Raw genomic sequence first — 23,699 nt, 5'->3', positions numbered from 1 at the left:
CCTGATTGGTTCTCCTTTCTTTTTTGATTTCCCTTTGGGTTTTCATTTGTTAGGCTTTTCTACTCTTTTAGAGGTGGTGTTTTCTTTTGTCATGTTCTCCTTACCTTCTATGGCCTGTTGTTTCTTTGTTGTTTAGCTTCTTGCTCCAGACTTAATGTCGGTATCTTTAGTTTACTGTTGAGTTTCAGACACTTGTTAAAACCTATTTTACTTAATAAAAAAAAATCACTTTACTTGTGATATCAGAAGATATGATATGCCTAAGAATATCAAGTCACATGACATTCTTCGTAATGCAAATATCCATATTATGATATGTGCACTAACATTAAGTCTCATGATGTCTACCATAATAAATCATGGTATATCCATGGATACATTATCCACCATGATTATCTCTTAAAGATCATAATGATCTTCATGATATTGATATCATGATATCTATCAAAATGTCCAACAGATTTAACTATCATAACATGTCCACATATATCAAGTCACATGATATTCATCATGATACTGAAGCAAATCACTATAAATTCATCAAGTTACAATGTCAATTACAAGTGTTCATTATTTGAAAAAATGTCACCTTTCAATAATGTCTACACATGACCATAAAGTCACAGAGTGACACACATGGCAACAAAAGAGTTTACACATTAAACATCTTTTATATGCTAGTACAAATAAATAATAATTTAAGACAATTTAAAGTTTGACTGATATTTTTAACCATACCAAGTTTAGTTCGAAAGTGTTCAACTTTTAACTTAGATAGAGGTTTGATGAGAATGTTTGTAGTCAGATCACTTGTATTGATATACTCTAACTAAATCACATTCCTTTCTAACATGTCTCTAACATAGTCATAAGGCAATATGAATGTGCTTTGATCTACCATGGAACATTGGATTCATTGAAAGCTTGATGCAACTCTGATTAACATAGTAGATAATGGTAGGATTTAGGGGCTCACCAAATAATCCCACAAGAATTTTCTTGAGCCATTCTCTTGCTCCCATAGAGGTTGTAATGCATTCGACTTCTGTAGAGCTTTGAGAAATTGATGACTATTTCCTGTTGATCCATGAGATCATTGCGGATCCTAAATTGAAGAAACATTCCAATGTGCTTTTCTGATTAATTACACTTCCAACCCAATCTAAGTCAAAGTATCCATGTAGATCTAGGTCTATGTTTTTGAATTTAAGATCTTATTCAATTGTACCTCAAAGGTATCTCAAGATATGTTTTGCAACAACAATATGTATATCCTTTGGTTCACACATAAATTGGCTAAGAGCATTCACAACATAATAGCTATTTAGCCTTGTGTTGACGTAATACATAAGTGATCCAATTATCTATCTATAGAAAGTGAGATATATAAATCTTGATTTGTTGCTACTTCCTTCAATTTGTGCAAATTAGTTTCCATGGGTGTAGACATGGGTCAATAGTCCAACATTCCAAACCTCTTCCAAATGTCAATAGTATACTTTCCTTGATTAAGAGTGATGCCATTTGATTTCTACCAGACTTCTAAACCAAGAAAATAATGTAAAATGTCCAAGTCCTTCATGTCAAATTATGAGGCTAGACCCCTCTTATATTGAGAGATTAGGTGATATGCTCCCATGATTAGCAAGTCATCAACATATAAAATAAGTACTAACATATCACCATTAATTACCTTAAAGTAGAGGTTTTGATTCACATTATTCCTGGAAAACCCTAGTCCCACAAGAAGTGATCAATCCTCTCATACCAAACTCTAGGGGTCTATTTAAGCCATATAAAGCCTTCTTTAATTTGTATACATCTGATTTAGTGTTATGTATGAAAAAGCCTTCAGGTTGCTCTAAACAGACTTCTTCAATTGTCCCATTCAAAAATGCAATTTTTACATCCATTTGATGGATCTTTCATTCTTTAGATGCTACAATAGCTATCACTACTCTAACTAAGGTGTAACAAGCAACATGTGCAAAGTCTCTACATAATAAATACCCTCTTTCTATGAGAAACCTCTGGCAATAGACCAGGCTTTGTGTTTCTCAATATTAACATCTACAACATATGTGATCTTGAAGAACCATTTTGAAGTAACAAAAGATTTCCCTTTCAGTCTTGGTACTATGTCCCACACATCATTCTTTACAATGGATTGATACTCTTCTAACGTAGCATCTTTCTATAATTGATGTTTCCAAGATTCTTCAACACAAGTTGGTTATGATTTTATGATCTCACTCATCAAGGAAACATAACTAGAGAATCTATGGCATCTGCCACTGTCGCTAAAAGTTTCTTTGGGGTTTGCATAATTTTGGACTTCCTGAATAATCTTTCTAGCCCAAAGTGGTCTCCTTTTGTTATTGTTTGGTTTATCTATCAGAGTAGTCTAGTTTTCATTTATAGTCACTTTAGGAGACTCCCTCTTAACCTCACTAGCATGATCCTCCTCCATATCTTGACGAGAATTTTGAAATTCTATCTCACGTGAGCTCTTGGATCTCCTCAAAAAAATGTCTCGTTCAAAGATGACATCTCTACTAAGTCTAATCAATATTTTGTAGGATTTGGATGTTTCACTATAGCTCACAATATTCTTTTATTTCTTGAGGGTTCTAACTTAGACCTCTTTTCTTTAGGCACATGAATGTAGAAAGGACACCCAAAGATTCTTCGATGAATTATGCTAGGTTTGACACCAATGGTTGCTTCTTCAAAAGTTTTGTTGTCTAGGAGTGAATGAAGACATCTATTTTGCATGTAGACAATTATCCTAGAGGCTTCGACCCAAAATGAAATTTCTATGTTTTGATTGTAAAACACGACTCTAGCAAATTTTACAATGATCCTAATCTTTCTTTCCACAACTCCATTTTGTTGTGGATTATAAGGTACAATAAACTCCCTCTTAATCCCAATATTCACACAAAATTGTTAAAAAAATTTCTGAAGTGTATTCTCTCCCATTATCTATTCTCAATGTTTTAATTTTCTTACCAGACATGTTTTCTGCAAAAGCTTTGAATTCCTTGAACTTTTAAAGGATTTATTTAGACTCTTCACACTTAAGAAAGTATATCCAAGTTTTCTTAGAGCATCTACATAAATGATATTGTAAAGGAATCCTCCCATAGAGGTTACAAACACGGGTCTGCATGAATTAAAATGGACTAGTTCTAGTATATTTTTAGTTTTACTAATACTATTTTTGAAAGGTCCCCTTTGTATACTTTCCTAAAGCACAACCTTTGAATGCTCCTTCATTGGATTGATTTAGTTTGGGCAACCTAGACACTATTTTGTCTATTGAAGGTAGAGCACGAAAATGAAGATGCCCAAGACTTTTGTGTCAAATTGCATTTGAGTTAGAAGTCTCATGGATTAGGGCTTGATTTGAATCAGTGCAAAGTTTCTAAACACATCCTTGTCTTATTCTTATACTATGTGCTTTCTTTATAGTGGAATTCTTTAGCCATAACATAAATTTTCCATCTATAAAGTTTATTCTATACCCTCCATCTTCAAGAGAAAAAACAAAGATTAGGTTTCTTTTTTATCCCAAGCAAATACTCCAGTGAGTTGAAGGCGTATGCCTAGTTTCAAATTAATGGTGCAAGTTCCAATTCCCTTTACTAGGTAGTTAGAGTCATGCCCAATAGTTACTTCATAATTTTCTACCAAAGTGTCTAGATGTTCTCAAAATCCTGTAATCTGTCATGAAGATCCACTATCTATCACCTAAGTGTTGAGTTTATTTGAAACTTGGCTTGATAACACTGAATAGAAAACAAATTTCTTTGAATTTTTTTCTATGTTAGCTTTTTTGACTTTGGGAAAGAAGGCTTGTTGTTTTGTTCTACTAGGGTACTTTATTGCATAATGTCCATATTGATCACATAAAAAACATTGCATTTGAGATATGTAACTCCTTTTCTTGGAAGAACCTTTTCCATAGACAGTTTTCTTCCTTTTGAAATTATTTTCTTTCCTTTCTTATTTTCTTTCCTAAGGGTTCGTAGTCTCCCCTCCAATGCTAACCCCTCAGTGGTTGAGTACTCCTTCCTTAAGGACTAGCTTGGCGTCTCAGACATCACACTTGACAGATGCTAGTTAGGCCCGGATGACACTCTATTTATCCGCTTTATGTCCCTCTTTGATAGGTTGCAAGCTTTTAGGGTGAAGAGGAAGTTATTCCCTCTTTCCCCTAAGATTTACTTAGATAAGGATCTCATGGAATCCTAGTTGGCAGAGTTGAAGCATTCCAGGAGCCTTATGGTTGAGGTGAGGCGCAATGGTAAGTGGACGGTTATCTGCAACCTCAGGGCAGTTATACAGGATTCCCCCTAGTGGCTAGGAATCGAGACAGGCTCCCAAGGTCGCATGACGCCCTCAAAAGAAGTTGGTGAAGGATGGACCCTCCCCTGACTCCCTTCTTATCAACTTCTGGAATGGTACTAGCTCTCTATTGTCCCTCTTGGGTCTCCTCCATGATGTTGTTGGTTCTATAGATATCTTGGTTGTCTTGTTCCTCCTCTTCTAGGTTACGCTAGATATTAGTGGCTTTTAGTTTGTAGGGAGGAGGTCTGTGATTCCGAGGTGTACAGGGCTCTAGTGGAATTTCCTGTTTGATTAGATGTGATCTATTCAACACTACATTGGTGGTTCATTCTAATACTTACTGGATTTATGTGGATTCACATTGGTCACACCAATCACCACCACAAAGATATTTTCATTATTGCTTGTTACTTCTTGCTAGTTTCCTCGCCTTGCGCCTTGCACAATGTGGAGGATGGGTACCTTTTTACTGACTTATATGACTTCATCTCCAAGTTTGGGGCTATAGGAAACATCATCATCTTAAGGGACTTCAATGCGTGGAGTAGAGGTCTTCAGACTCCTCACAACAACCATAGTTTTGATTGACTTGTATTTCAGAGAGAGATCTTACCAGTATGGGGCTTCAATGCTTATCTAAGGATGATAGTGGGCCTCTTTCCTACCACAGTCGCGACCTTCTCCATCTTTGCAAGTTCTCTGACCTAGTGACCTTGAATGACTTATCTTATTTCCTGAGCTCAGAGACTTTGACTTGTTGGCCTCATAGTGGAGGTGCGAGTGAGGTTGAATACATTCTTAGTTTTGCATCCTTCATCCCTCTCATCCACAACTTTACCATCTCCTACCTCCCCCGGGTTGATCAGGCTCTCCTTAGCCTCTCAATTCATGTCTTCTTCTTCGCACCCTCTACCTCCCATTTCTCACTCCCCCACTTCTTTGCTCCACCCCCCTACTTGTTTCTGCTTCTATGAGAGTGACCAAGACCTTTTCATCCTCCATCTGAGATGATTGCTCTGCTTTGATAGTTTTACTGATCACAACTAGGTGTCCACCATGTTCCATATGCTTGCCTTCATGATTTGGGAGTTAGCTCTCCTCTCTATCCCCCATCGCCCCTCTCTTCTCTATGCTCATTCCCCCACTTTCACAGACTTACAACTCTCTTACTATCACTTTCTTCACCATAAGAAGTGGTTATTCATTACGTCGTAGTGTAGGTCCCTCTGTGACATGCTTACTCATTGTCCCAAGTTGTTTTGGTACATCATGTTCCCTCATTGCTCCCAACCCCATCCACCCTAGACCTTCACTCTCTTGCTTCCCACATTTCCATACTTTATGACATCCATGGTTAGCTTGCTCCACATCCCATCCTGCCTCCCCATTGTCACATGTTCTCCACCCCCAACATTTATGAGGCCAACAGACTTATGAGATGCAGTAGGGTAGTTGATGAGGAGGGTTTTCACACTTAGCTCTTCAAGTTCGGTGCCTCGATCGTGGTTCCTTTCCTCTCTATACTCTTTAATAGAGTGGTTTGTAATGGGTATCCATACTCTTGGTCGATGCACACTATCCACCCATTCCATAAGTAGGGGTTGATTACAAACCTTGGCAACTACAGGATCATCATGATTGGGCATACCTTTGCCAAACTATATGCCACAACTTTGGGTACCATTGTACCTAGAAAGCTAGACATGAGAGGGTGCAAGGACAAGGGTTAGGAAGACTTTTAGGAAGACTACCAGACCATGGGCCATATCTTCACACTTGAAAGCTATTATTGAGGAGGCCAACCACTGCAAGATGAAAGTCTACTACTATTTTGTGGACTTTCGTAAGGCTTTCAACTCCATCCCCCATGCGACCCTTTTTCAGAGGCTTAGAGATATTGGTATTTTCGAGATCCTACTAACAAAAATCATGAGGTTATATGAGAAGGTGGTTGGTAGACTCAAGACCCTCGAGGGCCTCTTTGATCCTATTCGGAACACCACTGTGGTGAAGTAGGGTTACCCACTCTCACCCCCCTTGTTCGAGATTTACATTGATGAGCTCGAGATCTTTCTTAGTGACTCCTCTTCCCCAAGTGATGATTGCCATTTACACGAGGTACTGACCTTCATCCTCCTTTTTGCTAATGATGTGGCTCTTTTAGCTTCTTCTCCTGAGGGGCTTCAAAGGCTCCTTGATAGACTTGCATCTTTTTGTGAATTGAGACAACTGGTTGTAACCCTGGAGAAGACCCGTGTTATGTTCTTCAATGGTATGAAGACCTCACATCTCCATTTCCACCTCCGAGGTTGGGAAGTTGAGATTGCTTCATCTTACACATACCTTGGGGTTAAGTTCTTTGGGCCTCGCTTCAACTTGTGACCAACCATTCAGCCTTGGATTTGAAAAGCATTAAGTTCCCTTGCCATGCTTGAGAGACAGTGCTTTACACATCACTTCTAGGACACCTCGACTAAGTTCCCAAATTCCTTGGTTAGACCTACAGTTCTCTATGGTTCGGTTGTATGGGGGCCTTCCCTTTTGGACTTAGATTGGGCTACGATTGAGCGTATCTAGATTTTGCTCCTCCACCAGATTATTAGATGCCATAGATCCACCCCCACAGTGTTATTTTGGCTGAGTTTGGTGCCCACCCTTTCAGATTGGTGACATTTTTTGGTCTAATCTGGTTCCTCCACCACCTTTGTGGCTTTACAAACTATGTTGAAGGCTGACACAGATACCCTCACTTAGCATATTTCTCTTCAGTTGCTATTACAGACTTTGATCCCGCATCTAGGGCCTATTGTTGGTACACTTAGGCTACTATCCTACTAACATTGGTCAGGATAAACATCAACCCTCTCCCTCCCTACTAGTTCTCACTAGACGCTCTATCTCACCTCCTTCCCTCTCGACATGAGCTTAACAGATATATTAGATTTGACATCTACAGACAATATATTATCCGGACCTAGGTCAATCCTCTAAGGGGTTTATGCCCGAGGATGGCATTCTATGTTAAACACTTCTTGGATATTTGAGACGGGATCATTTGGTGCCTGGACTATTTACATAGATAGTGGATCCATGCCCTATGTATCTCTCTTGACTCCTTAAGGGTGGGCTCTCACCAACTCTAGGTTCAAGTTGACCACCATATATACATAGAGAGGATCGGGTTTGTAGACTTTGTACCATGGTAGAGGCAAAATCTAAGACCCATTTCCTTTTTAGATGCCCCATATACAATGAGATTATAGGGAGATTATATTGTTTGTTTAGAGAGTGCAGATCCCTCTTAGACTTCTTTAGGTATACAAATCAACTTTGCCTTGCACTCTATCTTTGTGAAGCCATATAGCTTTGCGACCACACTCTGCAACTATCTTTTCCCATAGGTTGGACCCATGTACAACTTATCACGTCCTTCTTGTCGCCCTCATCTCCCACCCAAGATATGAAGCGATTGTATAGTTTCCCTGACACTGGCTACTCTAGATTAGTGAAAACTCGTAGTGTTCCTCTCTACTAGCGACACTCCTCCCACAACACTCAACAACATAACAAAGCCCCTAGTCGCCCCTATCCTTCTCATTCATTGTTGTCCTTCCCTTTGAGGAAGGATCCCTAAACCCTAATCTTGTTGGAGGTGACTCTCTCTTCTTCATCTTCTATTTTAGGTTTTGTACTTGCTCTTTTATTGGCATCGTTTGGTGATATCTTCTTGGTTGTAATCTCCTAGTCCCATAGACCCATATTGTGGTCTCTTGTTGGAAATTAATATTATCTTATCTTATCTTATGAGGGTTAGAGTTTAATACTTGAATATCTTCATTTATGGCATTTTGGTTGTTTCATGTGGTGACTAGTTTGGATTCTTCTTGTAAGCTATGCTTTTAACCTATCAAATTTAGAGAGTTTTGACTGTGCATGCTTTCCTTGAATAAATGATTCCCATGATATTGGGAGACCACCTAGAGCTATCAATGTTAAATCTTTCCTATCAATCTGATTACCAATTGTCGAAAGTTGATCTCTCAATTCAGTGATCCTCATAAAGTATGTTATGATATTCTATCCCTTATTCATCTTCTCATGGTGAAGTTGTTTTTTCAGTGCGAGAATTTTGCTAGGATTGTTTATTTCATATGTATTTTCTAAAGATTTAAACATTTGATATGTAGTATCACACTTTGATAGAATAGGAACTATATGGTTCCTAATTGCATCCACAAATATTTTCATAACCTTTTCATTGTTCTTGATCCATTGAGCTTTCTCATGATCATTTTGTGGTTCAGATGTGTTTCCTTTAAAAAAAAACCTAGTTCATTTTCTTTCAATATCATCATAACTCTAAACTTTCATGATATAAAGTTGGATGCTCCTTTAAGATGATCCTCAAATGTGATTACACTTGACATAATAAGATTGGAGTGTGATTGTATTTTCAAGAAAAAATTATAATTTAAGTAATTTGTACTCTCAAATCTAATTGGATCTTCCTTAACTTGGCTTTAATACTGTTTTAATGTTGATTAGACTTATGGAAGATTATAATATGTATATCTTTTAATTTTCTTTGTCTCTTGAACAATATGCTTACTGACTAAATTTCTTATGTAGGTTATAATCATAATGGGAATGCAACAAGGTTTTCACAATACAATTACTTTTGATCTGATGACACTTTAGTTATGTTAGATTGATGAACAATTTCTAAATATATAAATCAAATGCTTTGACTTGTACTAATAGAGTATTATGTATGTATGTATGTATGGAGAGATGCATTAGTGGATACCCATGTCTATCCACTAATAAACATACTCTTCCATTATTGGTGGTAAATATGCACCATTTCAAAATAGATAACCATTTCTATTAAGTCTGATAGTTTGTCGACATTATCATAGTGCTAATCAGATTCAAATTTGATTATTGGTCAATGCTATGTTTGTCTCTATCAATTTGACATTGGCACTTACATATTGTAATGATAATGTTCAATCAATATCGATAATGATGTAGACCAAAAAATCCAAATTATACTTGGTACAAAATAAATGATAATTTGATTTGTCTTATGGATGATAATTGGATTCTCAAATAAGATGAAATGATATTGGACCAAAGCTATCATTTTCAACACCCTCGACTAGGTGTGCCAACAACTTATACTTTTTATTAGCCGATGGGCTTTTCCTATGAGGTTGCTTGCAATCAAAATTCGACTCATACGAGAAAATGACTGTTGATAAATGGCTTTTGACTCACGCATAAATGGTTTCAAGCTATGTAATCTTAATTGTGTTGAATGATTAAAAGTAGATTTTTTTAACCACAATTTGTCATCATGATTGTTATCGTGTTTAATTCTAATTCTATTGCCCCTATAATGATTTGAATAAAGATTTAGTTTTAACTAAATCTTTCATCATTTATGTTAAAACTTGTTATCTTGTTCAATTTGAATTCTAATAACCCTAGAATGATTTGAAGAAAGATTTAGTTTTAACTAAATCTTTCATCGTTTACGTTTAAACTTGAATTTAGAGATTGTGTTCGATCTCCAATAAGATTTCATTTGACCATTTTTTTGTCTACCTGTTTATTAATGTAAAAGGAGAGTTGATAGGTTTGGTTGAATAGAGCTACATGAACTACATGCATTGAATTTGTACTTGAAGAGTTAATTCAACAAAGATACATTCTTCAATTTGAAGTAGTAATGATAGACACATCTGATCTTAATGAATCCATCCATGATTTAACAACTTTGCATTCAGATAACTGTTTGGGTTGCATAGTGGATCTTTAAATACTGATCAATTTCTATTCATATTTCACCTATCCTATTCGTATTTGTATTACCCACAAGAACCTCAACTCATCGAAGCTATGCGTGGCATATATTTGCATCTTTAAGTGTACAATCTTTATTTGAGTATTCCTTTCTTCCTTTTATGTTTTATGCAAGCAATTTTTAGCTCAATAGGCTTTCCTTCTAAAGTTGCCTCCAACCGAAAATTGTCTCATTCTCAATAACTACTGTTGATAAACAATTTTCTGACCATTTTTTTTGTTTTTCATCATAATTTATCTGATCATAGTTTAGCATTAACATCTAATCTGTCTTCTCATACACACCATTTATTTATACCATCAATATCTATCTATACCATAAGTACCTAGTAAAGGTTTATATGGCCTTTATGAGCTCCTTTTGGTTGTGCTTCATCTGCAAAGTGGGTGCATATGATATGAGCGAAGCCACTACCTTTGTTGTTGGAAGGCCCCTTACTCAAATCAATTTATGATATGGTGATTGGAAGATTGTTTCCAAGTGAGAGTGGAAGGATGAGGAGAGGCAAGTGCAAAGACAAAGTAGGAGAAAGGGAAGGAAGGGGAGGGGAAACATGTTTGAACTTGCCACAAACTAAGAGGAGTTCAGATTACAAAAGTGAAGGCAACAGATCAGATATGCAAGCAGGCAACACAAATAGATGCTTATGTGTGATAAGTGTGACTGGGGATGAGATGTGTATTGTCCATGGCCATCATTGAAGGATGCGCCACAGGGGATTTGGTACTTTGCTTCGATTGCCTCAATCTAAAATCCAATATCTTTGGCTTCACTTAAGGAGACCTCTATTCTCACCTCTATTTTTGAGATTTCACCGAAAAGTTTGAGCATTAATGCTTTGGAATAGCTACTAACAGTGCCAGTCATGGTCAAATTGAAGATTTCTTCTAGAAAATTGTAGAATGATCAAGTACTAAGGAAAGGTGGAGAGAGGTGGAAGTTATGTATGGCACTGATTTGGTTACATCTTTGTATGAAAGTGGGTTTCCTTATTCCAATGACAAAATGCCTGACTGTGTAGATCTTAAACTATGGGAAGAACATATAGTTAGCCCCTAGAATCTTAATAAATCTCCAAAACTAAAAGGTTCCATGTCAACAATTGAGGTCTGACTTTTATTTAGAAAGTAATTAAAGGGTTGGGCGCAAAACCATTTCACCATTTTGGCTTTCTGTTTTAAAAAAAAAAAAACTTTATTTGAAACCATTTGCATATGGTATGTTATTATTAAGAAGCCAATGTGCAAGTGTTATGTTCATCAAATTTAGTTTTCTTGTGCTTAATATTCTCCAGAGGATAGATCATTGATACTAGAGAATTTCACATACTTGATTTGAAAAACAATATTTGTCAATATAATTTAAATTGCAAAATCTATTATTAATTAATTTGATTTATATGTTTAGACTGTATTTATATTTAACCAAGTATTTTCTAATTAATTATGATGTGTAATTGACTTCTTTTTATTTCATTCTTCAATTTTTTAATTTTTTTTTCATGTATCCAAATTTAAGAGGATTTATTTATTACTATACTAAAAATTTATAATCATAAAAGATATAATTATATTTTTAAAATTATAAATTTACTTATTTAGAATAAATGATAAACATATTATTAAATTGAAACTTTTGTATGATACAATATAAACATTACAAGTAAAACACTATAGTATAAATAAATTACAATTAAAAATCAATTGTTTCTACTTGAAACTAATTTTTCTCTCTTTGTCTAAATGAGAAAATGTTGAATAGAGTTTGTAGTAGAATAAGTGTACTAACTACATAGATATTTATTTACTTAAAGTTTTGTACTTTCTTTAAACTTGCTAAATACCTTTGAATTGATTAGCAAGGGAGATTCATTCTTTTAATACTTCTTGCTACTATTACAAATATGCAACAATGTTACTTGACTTTTATGCATTGCGTGTTATATTATTTTATTAGAATTTAATTTGTATTGGGTTAGCTAATATTCTAGAAGACTAAGGACTATAAAAACTCTGAATTGAAAAAATTAACTCTAAACTAGGAAGATTATTGGACTTATAGAATGTTTAGTGAAATCAAGATTAATCACATTTATAGGTACAAAAAAATAAGTATTAAAGTTGTACAATGTCTTGAACCTTCAAAGAGGTTAGTCATGTGTATATACCTCTATTCTATATAAAAAAATTAATTCTATATTATCAATTTGAAATCTCTCCTTTAAGCTTAGATCTATTGATGCACCCCTTGCACATCTTTGAGTTGCACGTGGTAGTTAAATAATTTTCTTTGCCTCTACAAAAGAGGTCGGCCCAAATGTGAGGGTCATGAATTTTTTTTTTATTTACCTCTCATTTTAATCCTTAATTGCACCAAAACTTGGGTCAGCACATGCAAAAATAATTATGCAAATAAATATATATAACTTGCCACTTGTGCTGCACAAACTAACTCCGCCTTTTGCCATCAATAACACTATTTTTCAACATGGGCCAATGCTTTGTTTGTTTGCTGGAATTAACCTGGAATAGGGAAACGGGAATAGGGAAACGGGAATAGGAAAATTGGAATAAATCTATTTCAATTTTGGCCCAAAATGAGAATAAATCGAATTCCAAAAAAAATTAGAATTCGATTTATTCTCATTTTGGGCCAAAATTGAAATAGATTTATTCCAATTTTCCTATTCCCGTTTCCCTATTCCAAGTTAATTCCAGCAAACAAACGGGGCCTTATTGTATGTCTTACATCTTTATGAAACTGAAGAAAACACGAGAATGATAATGAAAATTTTAGATCTTAATAAATGGTTTTGTGTGCTCGTTCGAGAAAAAAAAAACGAAAGAACAATACTTTTTATCTCTACTTTCCATGCTTTTATTCAATAAAGTTGAGTTTAGAGATTAACTGCCCTTCATCAAAAACGAAAGAAAAGCTCCATTACTGGAGGAGGCAACACATACATGGGGACAGGTCAATCTGTTACAAAAAAATATATGCATTAATCGGATGATTGAGAGAAGACGATCAACTTGGAATGTGTTATTACTTTGTAGCAAAGAGAATCTGATTTAACACACTATAACAATAATACGTTTTCTTATTAATGGTTTTTTGGGTGCAATCAATAAAACAAACTGAATCTGAACAGTGCTTGCATCTCTGCTTTCCATGACTTTATTCAATTACTGTTGGGTGTAGTGATTAGTTGCCCTTGTGGATTGCAAGAATGAAAGGAAAGATCCATTACTGCAGGAGACATTTATACATGTGGTCAAGCCAATCTGTTACCAAAAAATATATCATTAATCAGATGGAGTGGAGACAATCAACTTGGAGTACGCCATTAATTGTAGCAAAGAGAATAGGATTAATAAATTGGGAGATGATATAATACACAAACCCGATTTGGTGGGATGAGTAAACTTGGATTACATTCTAGCTTTCCAATAGTCTGACATAGACAGGACTTACATACAGAGATAAGATGGTCAACCCACCAACTCATAAAAAACATTGATTTGAGAGCTTCTTCCCAAACAAAGTTCACATAACAGAGCACTGATCTGATTTCACAAACTTGTTATCTGAAGGCTGAAAGATGACAAATATATCTTTAATATATTGGACTACATTATACAATTTTTTATTGTCACTCCATCATAAACAGCTAAACAATTTTATTCTTAATTTTTTGTTGTTTACTTATTGATTGAAGAGCTTTTCTTCTTTTCTCTGTCCTTGGCAAAAACCTTCCATTAATAGGCTGCAATCAAAGCTGGCTTTTGGTTAATCATTAATTGAAGGTTTTGAAACTTCATTTTACCAGGTACTGCTATCATATACGAGGTTGTCAACATACCTCCTGAAGAAAAGCAGGAAATATTTAACACTGATGTAAGGGTCAAGAATGCTTTCGCGAATAGTTGCAGAATGCAAAACTGGATGATTAAATGAAAATACGCCTTTAAAAATACTCAGCATCAATTGTTTCACAACATACTTTAGGAGAGCGTATACACTTGAAATACATTCATAATTTTTGTATATCATTTCCTTGCACTGTAGTAAAGTTCCATATAGTCCAGTGCTGGTCTATTCCAGGACCAGTCTTGCTCCATTACTTGCTTGCACAGTAAATTAAACCAATCACGTTTCTCATACCATGCAGACAATGCCCTGAAAAGTAGGATAAAGGGTCAGTACAGTATCATGTGTGAATCTGTCTAGGCTAACAGTTTGCATAACATGAAATCACACTAAAGAAAATGTTCTGCACTTCTTTTGTGTAATGTCTAGTATTCTAGAACATAAGCTACCCAGGGAACAATAGAAATACTTGAGGACATAACCATCCATCCATTATATGCAATCTAGTGATCACTAGATGGTGTCATATAATGCAGCCTTCTGCCATCTACTTTTATAATTTTACTAATTTTGAGACTTCTATTTCCTTCTTATTTTGAAATGCACTAGACTGCCTACAGTTGCACTAGAATTAGAACCTAACAAAATGAGCTCAAGACACAAGATTCAGCACAGGGACACAATAATTGAACTCAACAAGATTAGCCCACAAGAGCTAACTTGGAATTCGGTAGAACATAAATGTTACAATGATTTGCAAGTCCACCCTTCCAGTTCAATAAACCATGAAACGACACTGCCTTGTTTTATATAAATGAATGAGGTGGTTAAGTGGAAAAGATGGCAAAAACATTTATACTATTTCAAGTTAACCTCAACTTGCAGTGAGACTAATGAATAGCCTGCCATGATAATTACAATGTAACAATAAGGTGATTCCAGAAAATTGAAGTGTTAAAATAGTTATCTATATCTTTTATATTCTTTTAGAACACAATTTGGTGTTATTTAGATAGAATAAAGTGTTTCATAAAATACATAAATATACCCACAATTAAGTGTACAACCAGTCTTATTTTATTTGAATTTTTACTGTTTATGTGATCATGATGATTTCAGACAATCAAATCTCATTATTAGTTTATTTTATTTTTGGCACAAGGCTTCGATCAGCCTGATAATGTTTGTACAATCACATAAAAAGTCTAGATAGTTAATCCAATTAACTGTCATTACAACATCGGCGTAACCATTAATTTGGAAGATACTTATATTCTTGAATTTTTTTAAAATTCCTGATGAGTGGCTTGACAACAGTTACTTTGCTTCTGAATTATTCACTTTGGTAACTTAATCTATGGGAAGCTTGACTTGAGTGACGCATAAAACTGAGAAACACCAATCCCATATCAAAAAACCCCATATAGGTCTATGTCAGGTGCATATGATGGATGAGCATAACAGTCAAAACTTGATTTACTGCCATTTCTGGCCATGCTATTCTTCCATTCGAACAGGGGAATCATACCATTCCTGTTCAGCTGCAACCATGTTTCCTCCATCCTCACCTTGAACCGCGTCTGCTTTTACATCAGGTACCTGGATAGCCCTGCCATGTGCATCCTCATCATCGTGAATATTATCCAGTGCTTGTAAATTCTGGTCCATGGGAATATGATCATCCGTGTGCTGGAATAGAAGAACAAACAGGGCACTAGCTTTCGCCCTAATATGATTTAACAATGGTATGCCTAAAAGCCCTTGACGCCTATGCAGAAAGTTGTTGACAAACGTAGAAGCCCTAGTTTCCAGAGCTAATTTAATGTTATAAAAAATAGAGACCATAGCTGGTTCGTTTTGAATAACATTTCTTGAAAAAAGACCCCCTATGAATGCCTCCCCATTCCATAAATTATAATTTTAAACAGCCTTGAACAATTCATCAGAATGAACAACCCCTGGACACACATTTAGCAACAATTTCTTCTAAATCATTTATTAGGAATTGTAACAAATCAGCAGCATTGGACACAAAGATGACAAGCAGTTGACTCAAAAGAATGAGACATCGAGCCATTGGGGAAAGAAGCTCTTCCCCAATAATACAGTGTACATAACTTTTGCAAATGCTGCATTGGGTGTTGAATACAGATGCAAGATCCACATCTGTAAATTGTTCTTCAAAAAATCATTATTATTTAATCTTTGCTCTTATTGACAGTTATCTCAATACTTCAGATTTAAAGCTTTTGTATTTTTAAACATGTTACATTTATTTAAGTTGCTATGCCACTACATAATGGTTTTTTTCTAAATTTAAACTTTACATGTATTTTGCACAGTTCCTAGGCCTTGACTCGGTGTGAAATTGGTAAGGCTAACCCCAACTCGAGACTCGGATAGGGACTCGGTAAAGCTCAACAGAGTGAAAAAAAAAACCCCAAGAAACTTAGAGATTTTTAAGGATTTAAACTTGTCTTATGCACTCTTTATTAAATAAACCTTTAAAGCACACTAATATCATCAAATAGAAGCTAATTTGATTACATAAACAAGTTTGCATCAATCATATTAGTATAACTATAAACAATAAAATGTAGCTTCAAGAAATAACACAACTGATATATAATATTCTCAAATATATAAAAAACTCATGGACTATGAAATTCATGGCATCAAATGTTCCAAACAAATATCGAAACAAAAACAACATCTATGGCTCAACCACTCAAAGGAGCAAGAATGCTTCCTACAAAGGCATCTAACTTAGGTCTTGGGTGATATAGCAGCCATACTATTTTTTTAAACTACGAATATGAAAAGACAACAAGGGATATGTATTATCTAAGTCAAAAGATACATCAAATTTCATTGATGAGATTTGAATTTTACCAAACTTTTACCATTTCCTACTTCATCCAAATTTTATGATATTGAGTATAACATTGCTATTTAATATATTATTTTATTTTAAAATAATATTGAGTTATTTAAGATTATTTATTTTCTATCATGTGGGATGGATTGCAAAAAATAGAGAAGCAAAAGAAGTGACACGAATTGTTTCTTCAAAACTAAGTATTCTATGCTAGTGGCTAATAACTTAGATGCCCTAATCGGTGAAAATGACTAGAAAGGAAGTTCATATCACTCATGGCATTTCCAACAGCCATCAGACATAGAATGCCCAAGGATTATTACTCCAAACCCGGAGATCGGATGGACTACTATATGCAATCGAAAGAGAATTGGATGAAATAACAAGTAATGGTATGGTACAGGTAAGGGTTTGGGATGAAGCCAAATCAAGAAATTTAGCAATAACACAGTTCCATATTCATCCTCAGGTCCATACTTTCACAGAACCAAGTACTTTATAAACGATTTGTCAGAAATAAGAAATTCGATTTCCATACAAGCCCTTGATAGGAAGCCAATGCAATATGCTTCCTCATCCCCTTGCATGAAGGATTTTTTAATTAATAATTAGCGAGAAGGATTATTTAGAACGAACAAAAGGAATTCAAGGTTTTTCACATTGAACGCAGATCAGTGTCATAACCAATTGAATTGGGACGATCACCTAATTATCAACAATTTGACCTCTACTCATCCTTGGACTGAATGTCACAATTTTGGCTTGGTTGCGTTTTGGGGCAGAAGCTTCATTTTGGATTTCGATTTTGCCCTATGATTTTCTTCTTCCTTCAAAGGCGAGGTAATTACAACTAAACTCTAGAATAATTTTGGTTTTGCAAAATGCTTAATTCAAATTGTTTAAGGAATTGTTTTAAATGTTAACATTGTATTTGCTAAAGGATTCACAATTACTTTTTGTGAATGGAAAACAAACATGGATTTATCAAAAATTCCATTACCCTCTATCTATCAATGGATTGAATTTCGCAACTTTCTAGTGGAACTCATGAATATTTCCATTCTGGAAAAAAATGGAGATAAGTTTGGGGGCTTTGGAGGATTAACAAAGAATTTCTTAGCCTTCGACTCAATGAAAATTCTGGCAGATTTTCCTATGAACAAATCCCTTAAGCCTGTCAAGATTATTACTATTAATTCCATTTATGTTTTGCGCTCTTAACTTCTTCAAGGGTTGTGTACAATCTAAAATCTCTTTTATGGATTCTAATCTCATAGAAGCATTTTACAAGCCATTAAATAGGGGTAAGATTCCAGTCAATAAGGATATTCATTTCAAATTCTTAGATAACATAGGCTTCGCTTAGTTTCTTATTCCCTTCGATCCTAAAGAAGGGGGAAATCCCGAGTCCCTCTATCCCCTTGTGTGCTCATCCCATTCCCATCCTTTCTCAAGAATCCAACCCTAGGCCATCTATGAATGCTCGTTCTTAGTGTCTCTCTTCCTTAACCAGTCATGCATCTTCCTCTCTATCCCCTCAGTGAAGAGTCCTACTAAATTGATCCAGTTTAACTCCAAGTTGGTTCTACCCAAAGAAGCCTCTAAGAAGGATAAAGGTTCTAAATCTGAGACAATTGGCGACTTTTCTCAAACCACTGTTAGTAGCCTATCCAACCCCTTGTCACTATTGGATCGGCATGTTGCTTTCCCTCTGGATTCAAATGCCAAAACCTATGATCTCTGTTTCATCCCCTTCAACTGCGCTTCCGTTCCCTTCCACCGAGATCCCCCATCTTGCCTCCCCTCCTCTCCGACTTAAACTACCTTCTATCTCTCATGTTGTTCGTCCTCCTTTCACTTCCGGCTCCCCCTCTCCTTTTAGCAAGTTCATTATTGCCTCTGCCTCCTATCCGCTTTCTACTCTTTCATCCCCATCCTCTCACCCTTAGAATATGATTCAGAATCCCAGCCCGACTCCTTCTCCAAATCTTCCGTCTTCAACCTCCAATCCCCTATCCTTCTTTTCTACTCTTTCCATAGTTAGTCAGGTAGATTTTGTTAAAAAATTTAATTCTTCAAATCAAACCACTAAAAAGTCAATAGATCTACGATTAAATTCTCCGGATAGATCCCTAGACATCTGTCAAGTTGAGATCAAGACCACTATAAGTAACTATGATAAGATAGACAAGTCAGATAAAAATTATAGTATAAACTTTGAACTCATCTTTGATTTAGCTTCAAAATCTTCTTTCGATGATGGGGTCTTAGTTGACGATCTTTTTGAGGATTTTGATTCTAAATTAGAAGATGTAAATAGTGAAGAGGTAATATTGGAGAAGAGATGACAAATAGATTTTTTTAAGAAATGGATGACTCAGAGTCAGAAGATGACTAACCCTATTGAAGCAGTCTGCAAATTCAATTTTAATAAATAGTATATGATATCCAAATTGCTAACTATTAGATCTTAATAACAAAACATTATTAGATTTAAGAATAATGTAAATTATTCCTAGATAGACGTTATTTATATTTTTTTATCAATAGAGCCATATAATTGTGATAGGGAATGTTAGAGGGTCAAATTTTGACTATAAAAACATAAATACATTTATTATGAGTATAGAATCATAATTTTATATATCCGTTAAGTAACTCTACTACAACCAAAATACTAAATGTTTACTTAACATATCTCACTATTACAAAAATGATTTCCAAATAACTAATAACTTACTCTCAACTAATGAAAACAATAATTAATATAAGCACCAAAGGAATTTATCTAACATCCTTTGTTGAATCGTCTAAAATAGACATGTTTTTCCTTTATCTGAATATTATATGTATTTTGTCTAACTATGATCTTGGTCAAGATGTGTTGAGTTTTGTAGCTACAATCGTCATACTTACAGATAGGGTAGGGGAAGGACTCATTCACATTGAAGCGGTACAATTCTATCAAATGAATGGACTGGGCACGAACAATGTAATATGACTAAATTGAAATATTGAGATAGCTTTCATAAATAAGGGTATGCCCTTATGAATTTCTATAAAAAGAGGTATGCCTCCTTAAGCCTTGTATGGATTCAAGACACTGTCTCAGGTAAGACTGGAGGTTTTCTTGTCCGTTCTTTCCTACTAGTGCCTACACTGAATGAAGACTCTGTATAATTTAATTTGATTAATAAAAATTATTTGACCTTGACCTTTTAGGTTTTAACGATCAAAAAACTAAAAAAAAAGAAAAAAAAATGAGTTATTTAGTTGAATTATTTAGCAATGTCAAACTATTTTGATAATTTGTAAATAAATTTCTTATGTTTAAAAATAAATAAATTTATATAAGGTAAATTTAATGTTGATTTTTTCCTTTTACCCTTGCCAAATTTAATCTGAATTTTATGATTGACAAACTCGAATTCAAACCTTGTGACTTAGTGTATTATGTGGAATTTTATGATCATGATATAACACTAACCTTTTTCTCGCTTATAGTTTGAGGAGGTTTTGATGGAACACCATAGCAAGGTTGAAGGTAGTACCCCTTGCAGAGAGGTTTGACAGTGAGAGAAAGAGGTAGAGGGATAGGTCTAGATCTTGGAGGAGAGATTTGACAAGGAAGATAAAGAGAGGTTGAGAGAGGGGATAGAGGAAGAGTGATAGGGAGAGAGAGAGAGGTCTAGGCTTCAAAGTAGATAAAGAGAGTCAAATAAAGCAAGCTAGAGAATGCTGATATGAGCTTGCTGATTACTGAAATTTGATTAGTTATAAGATTTTTAAAAACCTAGAATTTGCATTGTAACTCACAGAGATCTTAAAGGACCCTCAAACATCTTGACAATATATACATAAAATATAAGTTAGAAATATAAGAAAGGAAAAACACATATTCAAATGTGACTTAAATGATAAATGTTATATTTCATGTATACATCATACTGAAATGAAGAGAATGAATCTGATTTGAAGAGAGAGATGGAGAGTTTAATTTTACATTTCATGTATATTTTGGAATCATAAACCAAAAAAACATTAAAATTTTGAAACTTAAACGGAAAATAGTTAGTTTTTGTCAAGTTTAAGCATCCAAACTCACTCAGACTTGGCGAGTCTTTCCCAAGATCAATCAAATACGAGATTGAACTGCTGAGTTTAGGAACTATTATATTGAATTTGTTTTTGGTCTCCATACTCAATATTTTTTATAAAATGCACCAATACCTATCTCTATATTCTGTACTATTCCCCAACTCCTCTAAGATCATGAATTTTAAAATAAGATATAGGAATTATAACATTTTATATTTATAATAATCCATGTAATTAAATTATATTCATTTAAAAAAAAATTAGTTGAACTTAATCCCAATTTTTTTCTCCAATTTTGTTAGTTGACGAAATTTTTCAATTTTTTTTCATACTGGACTCGAGCATGAACTCAAAATTTGTGACTTTATGTGGTCATTATTACACAAAAGAATTACATGAACACACTATCACATTTCTTTTCACCAAGAGCATCTAAATCGGCAATTGGCTCATTAGAACTAGAAAGAAAGAAAGATTTTTTTTTAAGTCCACAATATTGGGAGATTTTTATATGGGTCTACATATGCTACATTGGAATAATTATGCCTACCCAACATTGGAATAATTATGCCTAAAACCCTTATATTGCTTTTGTGAATCACACTGTGACCATGCTAGATCAAATTTCTCTAAGTGTAGACTCTTCAACTTGTTCTCAACCTCTTTAGTGTTGGTGATGGTGCATTTGTAATCCTTGCATGAAAAAGGGAATCTAACCATTGTTTTATGCTTTTGGCTCATTGGAGTTGTCTCCAAAATTTGCGTACAAAACTCAAGCAGAATCATCCAACTACTACAACATTGCAGGAGGTATGGGCCCTTGGAAAACTCAGATGTGCAAATGTAGGTGTGTTGGTAAAATTGCAAAAACTAACATTCTTATGGCTTGATCAGGTTCATTTCTGCACTTGACAAATGATATCCTACATTGCATGTGAGCCTTATTTTCCTATTATATACAAAAGCATCATTTACAATGCAAAATGCCTAGGGGAACTTCTCCACCTGAAGTTGTAGCGAGTAGCAATCAACTAGCATTAATCCAAATCCAACAAGTCAATGGCATGTTTGATCTTGTAAAAGTTGCACAAATTCTACCGAGGTCCTTATTCCTTGTAAGTCACAACCACCAATGTCTATATTTGTTATGTTCCTTACTCTAATTTCTAACTCAAAAATTCTAGGTTGACCCTCATATATGTACTTTATGGTGATGTTTACCACATGGGGTAAATAGATTAATGCACATAGACGATAGACAAGAATAGTAGTACTCCTTTTATTATTTGCATATGCCGAAGACATTACATTATGCTTATGATGATGATTACAATGATCCTAGAGGGTGTATATATACTTTCCGAAGAACCTTCTCGAAGGGGTTCGTCAGCTACATAACAAGAACCTTCTCGAAGGGGCCCGTCGGCTACACAATTCTTACCAACGGCATCAACCTGTCGGCTACACAATATTTAACGACATCATCCCCCCCAAAAGAAAAAGTCGTCTCTGGACGATAATTACAAAATATTTGAGACAGATTAACAAAACGGGATACATTAACTGACTAACTACAACAAAATAGATCTATTTTTGTCACACCACTTTCACGTTCGTCCCGTGCCTGCACCAAACTGGTCTCCAAACCACATTGCATTTGTAGCCTCTGCTAACACAATACTGTCCCTTAATCAAGCTGACCTTGATAGCCACCTATGTTGCTTTCTCTGCTTCCAACTCCTGGGTACCCTGAGCCAAGTGTCGCTGAGCTGCCTTCAATTGGATGATCAGCTCCTCCCTAGCTCTCTATGCATCCATCAAGACAGCTTCGCGTCCAACACCTACTCCAAGTGCCTCAAAGCGTATCACCCCTCTTGAAAGGCTTTCTCTAGTGCTCTCTCTAACTCTGGCACACTATGCCTGCAACAGCTCTAGGCAGGGTAACGTGACTCGTGGCGAGTCACGTGAGTCAAGTGAGTCAGCGAGCCGCGCTGACCTCGCCAAGTCACAATGACTTGTGACTCGCGAGCGGCAAGTCACGAGGAGTGACTCGCGAGTCACTCGGTGACTCGCGTGACCCGGCCTTCTTGACTCGGCCGCGACGGGCAAGAAACTGGGCCATAAAAATATAATTTTTTGCATTTTTTTTTTTACATATCTCACTCATATAACCCTAAAAGGGCTCCCATAACAGTCTATAGTGAAAAGAAGAAAGAGAGAGGTAGAAGAGAAATAGAGGTTTCTTGTTTTGCAACCAGCTAAAAGGAGGAGGAGAAAAACTTGCATTTGTGACATTGGAGCTTGCATTTAGATCATCAAGGAGTTTATAGGAGCTCTTCTCAACACTTCCCAAAGCATTTGAAAGAGGTAAAACTTGATTGTTTAGATTTTGATGATTTTTTTGTCTATGCTTATGGGTTTTTTGCATGAATTTTTTTTGTTTGTTTATGAGTTTTTTTTAACTTTAGATCTTCATAAAATGCAATGCTGAAATGGTAATATTTGGTCTAAAATGTCTTATTGCAGCAACCTTTACATTGTTCCTTAATTGTTCCTTAATTAAGTCATAATGGCTTCTGGAGGTAAAAAACCCAAGCTCTCTAAAGGCAACAAACAAGATGAGTGTTGGAA

At 35.2% G+C, this 23,699-nt stretch overlaps 1 protein-coding gene across 2 annotated transcripts in view; it reads right to left on the bottom strand.

Annotated features, from left to right (window-relative positions):
• Positions 1-13,572: 13,572 nt before the first annotated feature.
• The window catches only part of SS3 (starch synthase 3), a 239,001-nt gene continuing 228,874 nt past the window's right edge, over positions 13,573-23,699 (bottom strand). The window contains exons 16-17 of one of the 2 annotated variants that reach the window (XM_089825568.1): positions 14,226-14,401; positions 13,573-14,087 (exon numbers count right to left, since the gene is read on the bottom strand). In XM_089825568.1, the coding sequence (XP_089681694.1) occupies positions 14,272-14,401 (130 nt within the window). In that variant the 3' untranslated portion in view covers positions 13,573-14,087; positions 14,226-14,271. Of the gene's footprint in view, positions 14,402-23,699 lie in introns of both variants that reach the window. The other variant, XM_089825567.1, reaches the window with a different exon arrangement.

The sequence above is a fragment of the Cupressus sempervirens genome, chromosome 4 (assembly GCF_028749045.1).
Source record: "Cupressus sempervirens isolate cs-2001-9-10 chromosome 4, ASM2874904v1, whole genome shotgun sequence".
Taxonomy (NCBI): domain Eukaryota; kingdom Viridiplantae; phylum Streptophyta; class Pinopsida; order Cupressales; family Cupressaceae; genus Cupressus; species Cupressus sempervirens.
The sequence above is the reverse complement of the archived record's forward strand: the minus strand, read 5'-3'. Positions and strand labels throughout refer to the sequence as shown.